At 43.8% G+C, this 17,014-nt stretch overlaps 1 protein-coding gene across 1 annotated transcript; it reads left to right on the forward strand.

Annotated features, from left to right (window-relative positions):
• Nucleotides 1–7,296: 7,296 nt before the first annotated feature.
• On the forward strand, nucleotides 7,297–17,012 carry C3H6orf120 (chromosome 3 C6orf120 homolog). Its single transcript, XM_073337975.1, has 2 exons — nucleotides 7,297–7,505; nucleotides 15,172–17,012. Exon 2 carries the CDS (start codon nucleotides 15,209–15,211, stop codon nucleotides 15,782–15,784), a length of 576 nt encoding a protein of 191 aa, XP_073194076.1. The 5' UTR covers nucleotides 7,297–7,505; nucleotides 15,172–15,208; the 3' UTR covers nucleotides 15,785–17,012.
• The last annotated feature ends 2 nt before the right edge of the window (nucleotides 17,013–17,014 follow it).

The raw sequence follows: 17,014 nt of genomic DNA on the forward strand, positions 1-17,014 counted from the left end.
AAATTTGTTAGTCTCTAAGGTACCACAAGTACTCCTTTTCTTTTCACATAAGCTGCCTTATGTTTACCTAACTCTGTAGTGCAGACCAAGCCTAACTCCAAGTGTCACTGCTAAATACAAGATGGCACACATTGTTTACCACAAGTAGTTAACATGTATTTCAAGGGACCATTCAAGGTGAAGTGACCCATTCACACCCCTCCAGTCACAGGGAGAAAAGGAAGAGGGGGTGGAAGCAGCTGGAGGAGGTGGTTGTTGTTAGTGGGTTACAGATTAGATTATTGTAATAAGCCATAAATCTGATGTCTCTATTCAGTCCAGGACAAAAGGGGTTGTGAAACCTGCTTGGGAATTTTGGACATAGGGGTTTTGCTCGGTATTATGTGTGTTTGATTGAGAGGGAAGGCAGAACAGACTGAGAATGAGAGAGACTCAAAGGCAGAAAGAAAGCCAAGTGGCAGCCTGAGAGCATGGTGTGACCCTGGAGAAGCCTACAGGAAGGTTCTGGGTGTGGTGCTAGATACAGGGCTAGGGGAAGTAAGCAAAGAAGCTGTCCCCCATTTTTTGGTTTCTCCTACATTCAGAGAAGTAGGACTTTGTACATTTCTTGTCAATAAACAAGATTGCATCAAAGAAAATACCAGACTCCATCATCAATTTCTACTCCCAACTGGGACAACCTCAGGACCTTGACCTTTGATTAATTACTTGAGTTAAAAAGGGGTAACACTGATGTCAAAGGTGGGATCTGCTTTCCAAGGAGAGAGGTTATAAGGTGCTGTACCTGAACCAAGATAGAAGAAATGATGGCAGTGCTTGCAGAAATCAAAGATGGCCATGTAGTAGGAAGAGAGCCTAGGATGTAAGGCCTTGTATCAGAGGCCTAGTATGAGGCAGGACCTGCTCACAGAATCTGGCAAGAACTGGACTAATATTGCAAAAAATACACATTCCTAGGAATTGCTAAGCACAGAGTACTCACACAAACACATCCTGATATTAAATGGTGCCAGAACATCCCAATATTAAGAATTGTACAAAAATTTTTTCCAAGGATAACAGGAGCACACTGACCCCTTCTAAAAGATACGGTTAGGATAACTACATAATAAAGATGTTTTAATTGAGCCAACGTGTACAAGGTGATGGGTGACAACTAGCCATGTCAGGGGGCAGTAACTAATTTTGTCAAAGGCAGTACATAACTTGTTTGTATCAGGGTATAAAAATATCTTGAAGGAAGTATCTTTGGCCAGCAGAGGGGGAGAATGAAAAGTTCCACCATTCATTGAGCTGCGTCCATTGTCATAGGCATACATGTCTTAGTATCCTCATAGAGTCTGCCAGGTGCTATTACCGTGCTTTGTCAACAATAAACCTGGCCTAGCACCTTTGTACCTTAACAGATCTTGTGATCATTGGATGGTTCACTTGAGGTCTGCTGTGCCGGCTGTCTGCACAGAGCTGGGGCAGCACACGGGAAGAACACACACGCAGCCAAATGTCTAACCACAGGCCAAATTGAATTAAAGCAAGACCTAAAACAGGCTTCACAAAAAGAATGTAATACAAGCCCAACAATAAGATCTAAAACAAGAGCCGAAGGTTTCCCAGAAAGGGCTCAAAGATAACTTGCAGACTAATATGAGATCTGTGTTGGAGCAGCAGCTGCAAAGTGCCCGGACAGATTGGGAACCCCATCCACTTGGGCCAAAAATGTGTAACAATACAATATCCATTGCTACTATTTCAGTTCTACATTTACCTCACATGTAAGAGTACCAGATAAAACTTTTATTTCAGCATTGTGATGACAACAAAGGTATCATACGTAACTGCTGCAGCCATGAATGTTATGACAGCTTATTCACCAAAAAGTGAAGATAAGTGCCCATATCTAAATTAAAATGTGCCCTATAGGCAAGAGAATCATAGTACCTGTCATAAATATAAAGGGAGGGGTAAACACCTTTAAATCCCTCCTGGCCAGAGGAAAAACCCTTTCACCTGTAAAGGGTTAAGAAGCTAACTGGCACCTGACCAAAATGACCAATGAGGAAACAAGATACTTTCAAAGCTGGAGGGGGAGGGGAAACAAAGGCTCTCTTTGTCTGTGTGATGCTTTTGCCAGGACCAGAGCAGGAATGCAGGTCAGAACTCCTGTAAAGAGGTAGTAAGCAATCTAGTTAGATATGCGTTAGATTCTGTTTTGTTTAAATGGCTGATAAAATAAGTTGTGCTGAATGGAATGTATATTCCTGTTTTTGTGTCTTTTTGTAACTTAAGGGTTTGCCTAGAGGGATTCTCTATGTTTTGAATCTGATTACCCTGTAAGGTATTTACCATCCTGATTTTACAGAGGTGATTTTTTTACTTTTTCTTTAATTAAAATTCTTCTTTTAAGAACCTGATTGCTTTTTCATTGTTCTTAAGATCCAAGGGTTTGTGTCTGTATTCACCTGTGCAAATTGGTGAGGATTTTTATCAAGCCTTCCCCAGGAAAGGGGGTGTAGGGTTTGGGGGGATATTTTGTGGGGGAGATGTTTCCAAGTGGGCACTTCCCCTGTTCTTTGTGTAACACTTTGGTGGTGGCAGCTTTTAACCTAAGCTGGTAAGAATAAGCTTAGGGGGTCTTTCATGCAGGTCCTCACATGTGGAACCTTGACACCTTGGCTGGTGTGGCTGACCCCAAGGCTACTGGAGCAGGTGGGGTGGCTCCAGGGCCAGCTGGACTGGCTGCTGCTTGGGTGACCCCAGGCAGCTGGTCCCAGGCACTGCTCCGGAGCTGGGGTCTGGGAGCAGCAGCAGTGCCCTGGGCTGAGCCCTCTCCCCCAGCAGCGGCAGCAGGGCCCTGGGCCACCTCCCGTCCAGAGCAGCAGTAGCAGCCGGAGGACCCCAGGCCGCACACACCCACAGCAGCGGCAGGGCCCGGTCCACCACCCCTCGCCTGGAGCAGCAGAGATGGAGGTGGAACACTGGGCTGCCCCCTCCCCAGCAGCAGCTGCAGGAGGGCCCCAGGTCACCCCCCATCCCACCTCAACAGCAGTGGGTCCAGATTTGGAGTGCTCCCCCTAGGATCACCAGCATCCCTGGAAGTGCCCCCTCCGATCCCCCAGCACCAAAGATTTAGTTAGGGGTATTTTTAGTAAAAATCATGGACAGGTCACCACCCCGAGACTTTTTGGTTATTGCCCGTGACCCGTCCATGACTTTTACTAAAAATATCCGTGACTAAATTGTAGCCTTCACTATGATATCATTTAACTTAATCACTGAGAAATTGATCCACAGCCCAGTGAAGTCAATGGGAGTCTTTCCATTGATTTTAATGGACTTTAGATCAGACCATTTGGACCTATTCCTGAGATGCTGAGCATCTACAACTTCCATTGATTTCAGTGGATACTACAAACCCAAAGTAATTTTTAGGAACTGTCCTATAGTGGGGAAACATTATTGTCAACCTTGGATGAGGCCACTCTTCTTTGAACTCCTCCCTCACTACCCCATTCTATACATTTTAAAAAAACACACTGCGGCAGCAGCGAGGGTGGCTCCTAGAAACAGAAGGTTTGGATGGAGTTGGAAAGTAGTGGAAGTTCAGCTGGACTCAGGTCTTCATCATGAAAAGAGATCTGTTACTGTGAGTAACAGTAGCGGGGGAAAAAATAAGCATGGGGAAATAGTTTTATTTTGTGTAATGACACATCCACTCCCAGTCTTTATTCAAGCCTAATTTGATGGTGTCCAGTTTGCAAATTAATTCCAGTTCAGCAGTTTCTCGTTGGAGTCTGTTTTTGAAGTTTTTTTTGTTGTAGTGTTGCGACTTTTAGGTCTGTAATCGAGTGACCAGAGAGATTGAAGTGTTCTCTGACTGGTTTTTGAATGTTATAATTCTTGACATCTGATTTGTGTCCATTTATTCTTTTACGTAGAGACTGTCCAGTTTGGCCAATGTACATGGCAGAGGGGCATTGCTGGCACATGATGGCATATATCACATTGGTAGATGTGCAGGTGAACGAGCCTCTGATAGTGTGGCTGATGTGATTAGGTCCTATGATGGTATCCCTTGAATAGATAAGCGGACAGAGTTGGCACTGGGGCTTGTTGCAGGGTTTGGTTCCTGGCTTAGTTTTGTGTGGTTGCCGGTGAGTATTTGCTTCAGGTTGGGGGGCTCTCTGTAAGCGAGGACTGGCCTGTCTCCCGAGATCTGTGAGAGTGAGGGATCATCCTTCAGGATAGGTTGTAGATCCTTGATGATGCGCTGGAGAGGTTTTAGTTGGGGGCTGAAGGTGACTGCTAGTGTTATTTTCTTTGTTGGGCCTGTCCTGTAGTAGGTGACTTCTGGGTAGTCGTCTGGCTCTGTCAATCCGTTTCTTCACTTCACCAAGTGGGTATTGTAGTAGTAAGAACACTTGATAGAGATCTTGTAGGTGTTTTTCTCTGTCTGAGGGGTTGGCGCAAATGTGGTTGTATGTTAGAGCTTGGCTGTAGACAATGGATCGTATAGTGTGGTCTGGATGAAAGCTGGAGGCATGTAGGTAAGCATAGCGGTCAGTAGGTTTACGGTAAAGGGTGGTGTTTATGTGGCCATCGCTTATTAGCACTGTAGTGTCCAGGAAGTGGATCTCTTCTGTGGACTGGTCCAGGCTGAGGTTGATGGTAGGATGGAAATTCTTGAAATCATGGTGGAATTCCTCAAGGGCTTCTTTTCCATGGGTCCAGATGATGAAGACGTCATCAATGTAACACAAGTAGAGTAGGGGCGTTAGGGGATGAGAGCTGAGGAAGCATTGTTCTAAGTCAGCCATAAAAATGTTGGCATACTGTGGGGCCATGTGAGTACCCATAGCAGTGCCGCTGACTTGAAGATATACATTGTTCCCAAATGTGAAATAGTTATGGATGAGGACAAAGTTCAGCCACCAGGTTTGCCGTGACATTATTGGGGATACTGTTCCTGATGGTTTGTAGTCCATCTTTGTGTGGAATGTTGGTATAGAGAGCTTCTACATCCATAGTGGCCAGGATGGTGTTTTCTGGAAGATCACCAATGGATTGTAGTTTCCTCAGGAAGTCAGTGGTGTCTCAAAGATAGCTAGGAGTGCTGGTAGCGTAGGGCCTGAGGAGGGAGTCCACATAGCCAGATAATCCTGCTGTCAGGGTGCCAGTGCCTGAGATGTTGAGGCGTTCAGGATTTCCAGGTTTATGGTTCTTGGGTAGCAGATAGAATACCCCTGGTCGGGGTTCTAGGAGTGTGTCTGTGCAGATTTGTTCTTTTGCTTTTTCAGGGAGTTTCTTGAGCAGATAGTGTAGTTTCTTTTCATAACCCTCAGTGGGATCAGAGGGTAATGGCTTGTAGAATGTGGTGTTAGAGAGCTCCCTAGTAGCCTCTTGTTCATATTCCGACCTATTCATGATGATGAGGGAGATAGGGAAATTTTAGAAGGAATACAGGTATCAATAATATAATGGAGCAATAGCAAGATCATAGTTAACATTTTATTAGATTATTCTCTGAAATAGTTATTTTAATTATACCGTTGAGATAATGGGCCAGATCCTCAGCTGGTGTAAACTGGAGTTACTCCATTGTCTTAAAGGATCTACACCAGCTGAGGATCTGACCCAATATAATTAATTATTGCAGATGTGAAAAGGTGTTTACATTAAAACAAGCACATAATTCATTTAGTGCTCATGAAAGATGTTTGTTTGACAACCCTGGCAACCAAAGTCTTCTATTCACCCACAATGAAGGTGCAATGCTGACATTGGCAGGGCAAGCTTCCCTATGCCGCTCCATCGATAGCGCTCCATCCTGAACTGGAAGGACTGACTGTAGGGATTACAAGCACAGTTTAGTCTCCAGGTCCATTTCTGCTGGGACTGCTATCAAGAGCGCTGAATTGTGCCAATTGTGTAATCTCTCTTTTTATGATGTGGGCAGCAGTCACTCTGAACTGAACTGAGATTGACTCACATCTCACAGGTGACCAAAAAGTCATCAGATGGAAAAAAGAATTGGTTGTAAACAGGTGATCTACAGGTGAGAGGCTTCATATCCTTACTTATTTACAGCATATATTTTAAACATATTTATGCTTTGCTACATCAACTCTGTGATCTTTAGTGTCCAGGAAGATGACTAACAGATTTTTTCACCTTTATTTGGACACAGAGCAAAAAATATATTTAAAGTCTTTATTTATGTAACATTTATTCACTTAACTGACTTTAGTCCATTTTAAATGTCTGATGCCTTACCAAAAAACTATGAAAATAATCTAAACAAGATGACTCTCACTTTGTGTCAAATGAATTGAGAAATGCAAATTCTTTAATAAAACTGATAATTCTTTTAGCAGACCACTTAGTATCTAATAAGAAGCTGCTAAGTATTCTAGACATTATGTTCTTACATATCTAATTTAATTTTCTCAATTTGATTATCTACATTAAAATTGAAATAACAAAGGACAAATATTTTTAACTAAAATCATTTGTACCAAACCTAAAAATGTGACCATTTTTACACTATTAATGTTATACTATCAAACTGGAACAGTATGTGAGTTGTGATCTGCCAGGAATGCATGGTTTTGTGCCTGCATACTGATGTAGACAGCAAAAAGAAAAGGAGTACTTGTGGCACCTTAGAGACTAACCAATTTATTTGAGCATAAGCTTTCCTGAGCTACAGCTCACTTCATCGGATGCATGCTGTAGCTCACGAAAATTTATGCTCAAATAAATTGGTTAGTCTCTAAGGTGCCACAAGTACTCCTTTTCTTTTTGGAATACAGACTAACAGGGCTGTTACTCTGAAACCTGCTGTAGACAGTTCATCCTCAAGGACTAGCTAATGTCTAAGGATGATAAAATTACACCTAATATTTACATATGTTGAAAACAAATAATTTGAGGCCTGATTCATCTCTCAATTACACTGGAGGAAAACAATAATAATTCCATCGACATCAGTGGCATGCCCTCGTGCCCCTGGGGATAGGACTGACCCGGGGTTTGGCTCTGAGAGGGGCGAGGGGAAGCCCGGGGGCCGGCTCAGAGCGGGAGGGGCCCGGACGCAGCACAAGGCTGCGGGGAGCTCCAGGGGCGGAAGGTCTTGCTGTGCCAGGCCCGCTCGGCCACAGGGGCTGGACGGGGAGCACCATCCCGGCGCCGGTCGGGCGGGGGCGATGCGGCGCGGCGGGGCTGCCCCTCCTCCCCGGGGGCCACCTGTCCTTCCGGGCCACAACCAGCTGAGCACCCGTCTACAGCGGGGAGGGCGCCAGCTGCCCGGAACAGCGGCCGCGATCTCACGGCACCTGGTTGCCATGGGGACGCCTGGAGGCGGGTAAACAGAACACCGCCTCCCCCCGCGACCGCCCTCCCTTGGACACAGACTCGCGAGAGCAGGAGCCCGCGGCCTGGCTCAGTCTCAGCCGCGGAGCACGGCGCCGTGGCTGGCGGCGGAGCGGGTGGAGCTGCTCGGCCTGGGGGTGAGCGGGGAGAGCGCGGGGAGCCGCCGTCCCTCCCACCGCGGGGCTCAAGCTGGTTCCTCGGGAGGCCGGTGCCCTGTAAGCCGCGGGAGGGGCCGCGCCTGTGAGCGCCGCTGTCACCAGCCGGGCCAAGGCAGCGAGCGGGGCTGGGCCTGGCGCCTGTCCGAGGCGGCCCCCGGGGCCTGGTGTCCAGCCGGGAGACTGACCCACCGGCCGTCGCCGCTGCTCCGGGAACGGGCGGGGCCCGTAGGCTCCGCCGCGATCCCAGCCCTGGCTTAGAGGCTGCGCCGGGGGGTCGCCGAAGCCTGGCGGCATCGGGCGGGTTCCCGGGAAGGCTCGGGGGCGACGGGCAGAGCAGCGAGCGCGCTCCGCGCGTGTGAGGTGTGGGAGACCAAGTGCCCTGCCGGGGTGCCCGGGTCTGGGGAGAAACGTGGCCCTGGTCAGCGTGTGCCGAGAGCTGCAGGACGAGGTCATGCAGGCGAGGAGCAACCCAGGGGCAGTCCTGTGTTTTGTTCCTCTCTTCCGTCATCCCCGGGAGCGCCTGTGGGCTAAGCGGAGAGCAGGTTCTCCCGCTCTGAAAGCGTTTGTTTTCGGAGCAGAGCTGGTGTGTCCTTGGCATCGTCACTGTTTCATTGCTTCAGGGATCACTCGCCAGGTCAAGCTTTTATATCGCCCTGTGACCCTGGCTTCCTCTGGCCTTTCCTAGGCTGCTGCCTACTTCTTCGGGGTTAGTCAGGGTAGGTCCCATTCCTCCTAGCCCAATGTATGCTCCCTGGGGGAGGCCTCTTTGGCTTCCTCCCCTCTGCAATCTTTTGTTTCATCCTCCCATCAGCGACCCCCCTCAGCGCAGTCTCACTTGTTCCTAGGGTCTCTTAATACTCTCATTCACTTCTCCATCTGTTCCTGTTTCATCTTCTCATGGACGTCCCACTGCTTCCTCAAATTAAAATGGATACGGTACTCAATGCATGAAGTGTCTGCCTAAAACATTCCGTCCTTTATCACTTTTCACAAATCCACTGTCTGCCTCATCACTCAAGTGCCACCTTTTGCTCTTTTCCCTCATGTACCTTTGCAAAATTGTGGCCTTAGATTACAAAAGTCTTTAGGGAAGAACATTCCGCAAGTTATAAGGCTATATAAATCATAGAATCATGGGACTGGAAGGGACCTCAAGAAGTCATCTGTGCCAGACCTCTGCACTCATGGCAGGACTATGTATTATTTCTAGACCATCCCTGATAGGTGTTTGGAGATTTTTAAGAGCAGGTTAGACAGTGATGGAGATTCCACAATCTCCCTAGGCAATTTATTCTGGGTGCTTAACCTCTCTGACAGGAAGTTTTTCCTAATGTCCAATCTGAACTGCCCTTGCTGCATTTTAAGTCCATTGCCTTTTGTCCTAGCTTCTGAGCCTAAGAAGAACAATTTTTCTCCTTTCTCCTTGTAACAACCTTTTATGTACTTAAACTGTTATCATGTCCCCTCTGTGTTTTCTTCTCCAGAATAAACAATTTTTTTTCAATCTTCCCTCATAGATCCTGTTTTCTAGACCTTTAATCATTTTTTGTTGCTCTTCTCTGGACTTTCTCCAATTTGTCCACATTTTTCCTAAAATGTGGCCCCCAGAACTGGACACAATACTCCAGTTGAGGCCTAATCAGCATGACATAGAGCAGAATTACTTCTTGTGTCTTGCTTACAACATTTTTGCTAATGCATCCCAGAATATGTTTATTTTTGCAACAGTGTTACACTGTTGACTCATATTTAGCTTGTGATCCACTATGACCTCCAGATCCCTTTCTGCAGTACTCCTTCCTAGGCAGTCATTTCCCATTTTGTATGCATGCAACTGACTGTTCCTTCCTAAGTGGAGTACTTTGCATTTGTCCTTATTGAATTTCATCCTATTTACTTCAGACCATTTCTCCACTTTGTCCAGATCATTTTGAATTTTAATCCTATCCTCCAAAGCACTTACAATCCCTCCCAGCTTGGTGTCATTCGCAAACTTTATAAGTGTAATCTCTCTGCCATTATCTAAATCACTGATTAAGATATTGAATAGAATCAGACCCAGAACTGATCCCTGCGGGATCCCACTCGATAAGCCCTTCCAGCCTGACTGTTTACTTATGTTTAATTATAGAAAGCTAGGTGAAATTTGTATAAGAACTTTGATTGAAATCTCTTGAAGGCAGGGACTCTGTCATTTATGAGTGGAAAGCACCTACTCCATTTTGGGTGCTACTATAATGCAAATAACTGCTTACATTAATATTCAATTATAACTGTTGTACAGTTTTCTTTTTATGGAGGCAATAAAAATTCTAAATCAAGAGTGGTGACAAACTTATTTTGGGCTGAAACATGACACTCTTACTAGATTTAGAATACTTAATTTAATTTTAAATGCAAAAAGATTTGATATGGTCAACTTTATATTCTGAAACCAGGCATGGTACTTGGAACTGAAATGTTGCCTCTTTGCACACATTTTGTACATGGCCTTTTCACATTCAATATGACAGGATTTGTTTCGAGAAACATACTTTTGAATTTCACTTACGTACACAAACGAGCTGTTATATTAACAGTTTTTACACTTCTTTGGATAACTTCATGTTTTCTGAAACTGTGTTTATATGTTTTGATAGAGCCACTAACTTGTTTACTTAAATATATAATCAGTCATATTTCTCAATATACAGCGGTCCCCGAATATACTTCTGTACACAAATCCAGATCCGTACCTCAGTATGCTACTAAAACTAGATGAAAAACTAAATGACACATGCCAAAAATTATTCTAATACAAACTATGTTAAGCAGGCTGGCTAACCTAGTGAGGAGGGCTTTAAACTAGGCTCACCGGGGGAAGGAGACCAAAGCCCTGAGGTAAGTGGGGAAGTGGGATACCAGGAGGAAGCATAAGCAGGAGAGTGCAAGAGGGGAGGACTCCTGCCTCATACTGAGAAAGCAGGACGATCAGCGAGTTATCTTAAGTGCCTATACACAAATGCAAGAAGCCTGGGAAATGAGCAGGAAGAACTGGAAGTCCTGGCAGTCAAGGAATTATGATGTGATTGGAATAACAGAGACTTGGTGGAATAACTCACATGACAGGAGTACTGACATGGATGTATATAAACTGCTCATGAAGTGGGGGAGTTGCATTGTATATAAGAGCAGTATGACTGCTCAGGGCTCCAGTATGAAACTGCAGAAAAACCTGGGAGTCTCAGGATTAAGTTTAGAAGTGTGACCAACAAGGGTGATGGGAGTCTGCTATAGACCACCAGACCAGGGGGATGAGGTGGACGAGGCTTTCTTCAGGCAACTAACAGAAGTTACTAGATCACAGGCCCTGGTTCTCCTAGGGGACTTCAATCACCCCGATATCTGCTGGGAGAGCAATACAGAAGTGCACAGACAATCCAGAAAGTTTTTGGAAAGTGTAGGGGACAATTTCCTGGTGCAGATGCTGGAGGCAGCAACTTGGGGCAGAGCTCTTCTTGACCTGCTCCTCACAAACAGGGAAGAATTAGTAGGGGAAGCAAAAGTGGATGGGAACCTGGGAGGCAGTGATCATGAGATGGTCGAGTTCAGGATCCTGACAAAAGGAAGAAAGGAGAGCAGCAGAATACGAACCCTGAACTTCAGAAAAGCAGACTTTGACTCCCTCAGGGAACTGAGGGCAGGATCCCCTGGAAGAATAACATGAGGGGGAAAGGAGTCAAGGAGAGATGGCTGAATTTTAAAGAAGCCTTAGTGAGGCTGCAGGAACAAACCATCCCGATGTGTAGAAAGAATAGTAAATATGGCAGGTGACCAGTTTGGCTTAACTGAAATCCTTGCTGATCTTGAACACAAAAAAGAAGCTTACAAGAAGTGGAAGCTTGGACAGATTACCAAGGAGGAGTATAAAAATATTGCTCAGGCATGCAGGAGTGAAATCAGGAAGGCCAAATCACAACTGGAGTTGCAACTAGCAAGATATGTTAAGAGTAACAAGAAGGGTTTCTACAGGTATGTTAGCAACAAGAAGAAGGTCAGGGAAAATGTGGGCCCCTTACTGAATGGGGGAGGCAACCTAGTGACAGAGGATGTGGAAAAAGCATATGTACTCAATGCTTTTTTTGCCTCTGTCTTCATGAACAAGGTTAGCTCCCAGACTACTGCACTGGGCAGCACAGTATGGGGAGGAGGTGATCAGCTCTCTGTGGAGAAAGAAGTGGTTCAGGACTATTTAGAAAAGCTGGAAGAGTCACAAGTCCATGGGGCCAGATGCACTACATCCAAGGGTGCTAAAGGAGTTGGCGGATGTGATTGCAGAGCCATTGGCCATTATCTTTGAAAACTCATGGCGATCGGGGGAGGTCCCGGGTGACTGGAAAAAGGCTAATGTAGTGCCCATCTTTAAAAAAGGGGAGAAGGAGGATCTGGGGAACTACAGGCCAGTCAGCCTCACCTCAGTCCCTGGAAAAATTATGGAGCAGGTCCTCAAGGAATCCATTTTGAAGCACTTCGAGGAGAGGAAAGTGATCAGGAATAGTCAGTATTGATTTACCAAGGGCAAGTCATACCTGACTAACCTAATTGTCTTCTATGATGAGATAACTGGCTCTTTGGATGAGGGGAAAGCAGTGGACGTGTTATTCCTTGACTTTAGCAAAGCTTTTGATACGGTCTCCCACAGTTTTCTTGCCAGCAAGTTAAAGAAGTATAGGCTGGATGAATGGACTATAAGGTGGATAGAAAGCTGGCTAGATCATCAGGCTCAGTGGGTAGTGATCAATGGCTCCATGTCTAGTTGGCAGCCAGTATCAAGCAGAGTGCCCCAAGGGTCCGTCCTAGGGCCGGTTTTGTTCAATATTTTCATTAATGATCTGGAGGATAAGAACATAAGAATGGCCATACTGGGTCAGATCAAAGGTCCATCCAGCCCAGTATCCTGTCTACTGACAGTGGCCAATGCCAGGTGCCCTAGAGGGAGTAAACCTAACAGGTAATGATCTAATGATCTCTCTCCTGCCATCCCTCTCCACCCTCTGACAAACAGAGGCTAGGGACACCATTCCTTACCCATCCTGGCTAATAGCCATTAATGGACTTAACCTCCATGAATTTATCCAGTTCTCTTTTAAACCCTGTTATAGTCCTAGCCTTCACAAGCTCCTGAGGCAAGGAGTTCCACAGGTTGACTGTGCACTGAGTGAAGAAGAACTTCCTTTTATTTGTTATAAACCTGCTACTCATTAATTTCATTTGGTGGCCCCTTGTTCTTATATTATGGGAACAAGTAAATAAAATCATGAGTGGTATGGAGAAAGTGAATAAGGACAAGTTATGTACCTCAATCATATCCCCCCTTTAGTTTCCTCTTTTCCAAGCTGAAAAGTCCTAGCCTCTTTAATCTCTCCTCATATGGGACCCGTTCCAAACCCCTAATCCTTTTAGTTGCTCTTTTCTGGACCTTTTCTAATGCCAGTATATCTTTTTTGAGTTGAGGGGACCGCATCTGAACACAGTATTCAATATGTGGGCATACCATGGATTTATATAAAGGCAATAAGATATTCTCCATCTTATTCTCTATCCCTTTTTTAATGGTTCTTAACATCCCGTTTGCTTTTTTGACTGCTGCTGCACACTGCGTGGATGTCTTCAGAGAACTATCCACGATGACTCCAACATATTTCTCCTGATTAGTAGTAGCTAAATTAGCCCCCATCCTATTGTATGTATAGTTGGGGCTATTTTTTCCAATGTGCATTACTTTACATTTATCCACATTAAATTTCATTTTGGCCATTTTGTTGCCCAATCACTTAGTTTTGTGAGATCTTTTTGAAGTTCTTCACAGTCTGCTTTCGTCTTAACTATCTTGAGCAGTTTAGTATCATCTGCAAACTTTGACACCTCACTGTTTACCCCTTTCTCCAGATCATTTATGAATAAGTTTAATAGGATTGGTCCTAGGACTGACCCTTGCGAAACACCACTAGTTACCTCTCTCCATTCTGAAAATTTGTCATTTATTGCTATCCTTTGTTCCCTGTCTCTTAACTCAGTCCATGAAAGTATCTTCCCTCTTATCCCATGACAACTTAATTTACATAAGAGCCTTTGGTGAGGGACCTTATCAAAGGCTTTCTGGAAATCTAAGTACACTATGTCCACTGGATCCCCCTTGTCCACGTTTGTTGATCCCCTCAAAGAACTCTAATAGATTAGTAAGACATGATCTCCCTTTACAGAAACCATGTTGACTTTTGTGCAACAATTTATGTTCTTCTATGTGTCTGACAATTTTATTCTTTACTATTGTTTCAACTATTTTGCCTGGTAGTTTCAACTAATTTGCCTGGCGTGGATTGCACCCTCAGCAGGTTTGCAGATGACGGTAAAAGGTGGAGGGTAGGGATAGGATACAGAGGGACCTAGACAAAACAGAGGATTGGGCCAAAAGAAATCTGATGAGGTTCAACAAGGACAAGTGCAGAGTCCTGCACTTAGGACAGAAGAATCCCATGTACTGCTACAGACTAGGGACCGAGTGGCTAGGCAGTAGTTCTGCAGAAAAGGACCTAGGGGTTACAGTGGATGTGAAGCTGAATGTGAATCAACAGTCTGCCCCTGTTGCCAAGAAGGCTAGCAGCATTTTGGGCTGTATAAGTAGGAGCATTGCCAGCAGATCGAGAGATGTGATCGTTCCCCTCTATTCGGCATTGATGAGGCTTCATCTGGAGTACTGTGTCCAGTGTTGGGCCATACACTACAAGAAGAATGTGAAAAAATTGGAGAGAGTCTAGGGAAGGCAACAAAAATGATTAGGGGGCTGGAGCACATGACTTACGAGAGGCTGAGGGAACTGGGCTTATTTAGTCTGCAGAAGAGAAGAATGGGAGTGGATTTGATAGCTGCTTTCAGCTACCTGAAAGGGGGTTCCAAAGAGGATGGATCTAGGCTGTTCTCAGTGGTAGCAGATGACAGAACAAGGAGTAATGGTCTCAAGTTGCAGTGGGGGAGGTTTAGGTTGGATATTAAGAAAAACATTTTCACTCGGAGGGTGGTGAAGCACTGGAATGGGTTATCTCGGGAGGTGGTGGAATCTCCTTCCTTAGAGGTTTTTAAGGTCAGGCTTGACAAAGCCCTGGCTGGGATAACTTAGTTGGGGATTGGTCCTGCTTTGAGTAGGGTATTGAACTAGATGACCTCCTCAGGTTCCAATCAACCCTGATATTCTATGATTCTTCAAACTCAAAGGACTTAATTGAATACTTTTTCCAAACCGTAAAATCACTACTTTATTTTTGACAAAATGTCTAATTCCACCCACCTACATGTTAAGTTTATTAATTTGAAATAAGGTAACATTTGCCCAGTTCACATCAGCAAGCTAATGTGTTTGCTGAGCAATTGCTACTTAAAACTATGTTTATGCTTTTGTCTAGTTAACCAATTAAAGTATATTAAACCTCACATTAGCACATTTACATTTTTGGTCCCATATAAGGTATCAAAGAATATACTTCGCTTAAGTTAATTTTATAAGGACTAATGTTTTGAAATGGAATTGGATACTTTAAAGACAGGAATTTAAGAGATCTTTTCCAAGAGTGGACCATTGAAACCTGAGTTATTTCTTCTGTATTAACAGGGTATTTACAACACATGATGTTGGAAGAGTTCCTTTAATGTCAAACATAAGAGTTATGGCAGCACATTGGAAGAAAATGTTGGTGATCCTTCTAGCAGCTCAAGCATTGCTTATGGGTCATAGCTTTGAGGAAGAGGATGTACCTGATGAATGGATTCTTCTTCATGTAGTCCAAGGTCAGATTGGAGCTGGAAACTATAGCTACTTGAGACTAAATCATGAAGGGAAGATAGTACTTCAGATGCAGAGTTTAAAAGGCGATGCAGATTTGTATGTATCTGATATGACCCTTCACCCCAGTTTTGATGAGTATGAGTTACAGTCTGTAACTTGTGGTCCAGATGTTGTTTATGTACCAGCCCACTTCCACCGCCCAGTGGGAATAGGAATCTATGGTCATCCTTCTCACTTGGAGAGTGAGTTTGAAATGAAAGTATATTATGATAGAACAATTGTAGATTATCCATTTGCAGAGGCTTCCTACAACCCAGAAGAGATGCAGACAAGCCAGAAGCGGACTCATTCAGCAGAAGATCAATCTCAGGATGAGGAGTCTATTTTTTGGACTATACTCATTGGAATTTTGAAATTAATACTTGAAATACTTTTTTAAAATAATCAACTGGACATACACTGGACTAGAGTGCACTTGTAGCCTATGACTTTGAACATGAATGGCTTGCTGTGAATATTGGTACTCTTTTTTTTAAAGTTACCTGAAGAGATATTCAGGTTACCTTTTCTATGCCGGGGAGGGGAAAAGCAAAGCCATAGTTAATTTTGTATTGAAGCCCCCTTCCCACCTTCCAGAAGTAAAATGAGCAGAAAGCACAGTATTTGTATAGTTTTCTTTATAAATCAGGGTTAAAGTGAATTATAAATAAAGGGAATCTTATTAAAATGTATCATTTTGAACAGGTGCATAAGAAAATGGATCTTGATAATTCACTGTATTTTCTAGTAATGTGACAGTTTTATACAAAGAAAAGTTGTAAAATCTGAAAGGTGCAGTTTTAACAACCCCATCCAATTTAAAATAAAGAACTAATTTTCTAATCTCTTTGCAGTGTGAACAGATCTTTAGCACGTAGCACTTTAAAATGCTGACAGTCATTGGAACTTGAAAGCAGTGTAACAAAGACCAGGAAATATCAAAGTCAAGCGTTAAGGTGAACAGTGATTTTAGGTGCCTAGTTATATCCAATTTAAAGGAGCCTGACTTTTCAAAGGGTAGGTACTCAGTGCTTTTTTTCAATCTGCTCTAAGGTATCAAATTGGGCATTTAAACTGAAGCACCCAAAATCACTTAATCGCTTTTTAAAATCATGACTTGAATCAAGTTTGCCATCTTCTTCATTTTCTCTAAAGGTAGAGGCTGATCTTTCTAGTCAGGGAAAGAATTATAATGAATCAGTTATTCAGCTATTTTTGTATCTGTAAATATATATATACAAGCAATATTGCACTGCTCATTAAAAGCAACTCAGCCTGTATTATCATAATTAGTACAAGGTTTCTCTCCATCCATGTACCCCTTTTCTTAAGTGTAACCACAATTTTAGTGCCACTTCCATAGTATCATCTATTCTCTATATGGTTTTTGGTGCATCTTTATGAAAATTAGATGCATTTAACTTTTGGGGTGCAAGTTATTTTCCAGTTATAAGGACTTAATAAAGGAGACTGGATTTTCTGGCAATGCATTGAAATTTTTATGTATTACTCCTACAAGCTTCAAAGTCATGGCTTTTTTTTTTAAATTAAAGCAACGCTGATTATAGTAATTGAATGCTTTGATTGAATCATGGGGAATAAAACTGAGTTCTATGCAAATACCTAAACT

This window comes from Lepidochelys kempii, chromosome 3, assembly GCF_965140265.1.
Source record: "Lepidochelys kempii isolate rLepKem1 chromosome 3, rLepKem1.hap2, whole genome shotgun sequence".
NCBI classification, from domain to species: Eukaryota; Metazoa; Chordata; order Testudines; family Cheloniidae; genus Lepidochelys; species Lepidochelys kempii.

Bases quoted from the DNA above. Each gene is read 5' to 3' on its own strand.
- C3H6orf120 (XM_073337975.1), top strand. From the start codon at position 15,209: ATGTCAAACATAAGAGTTATGGCAGCACATTGGAAGAAAATGTTGGTG.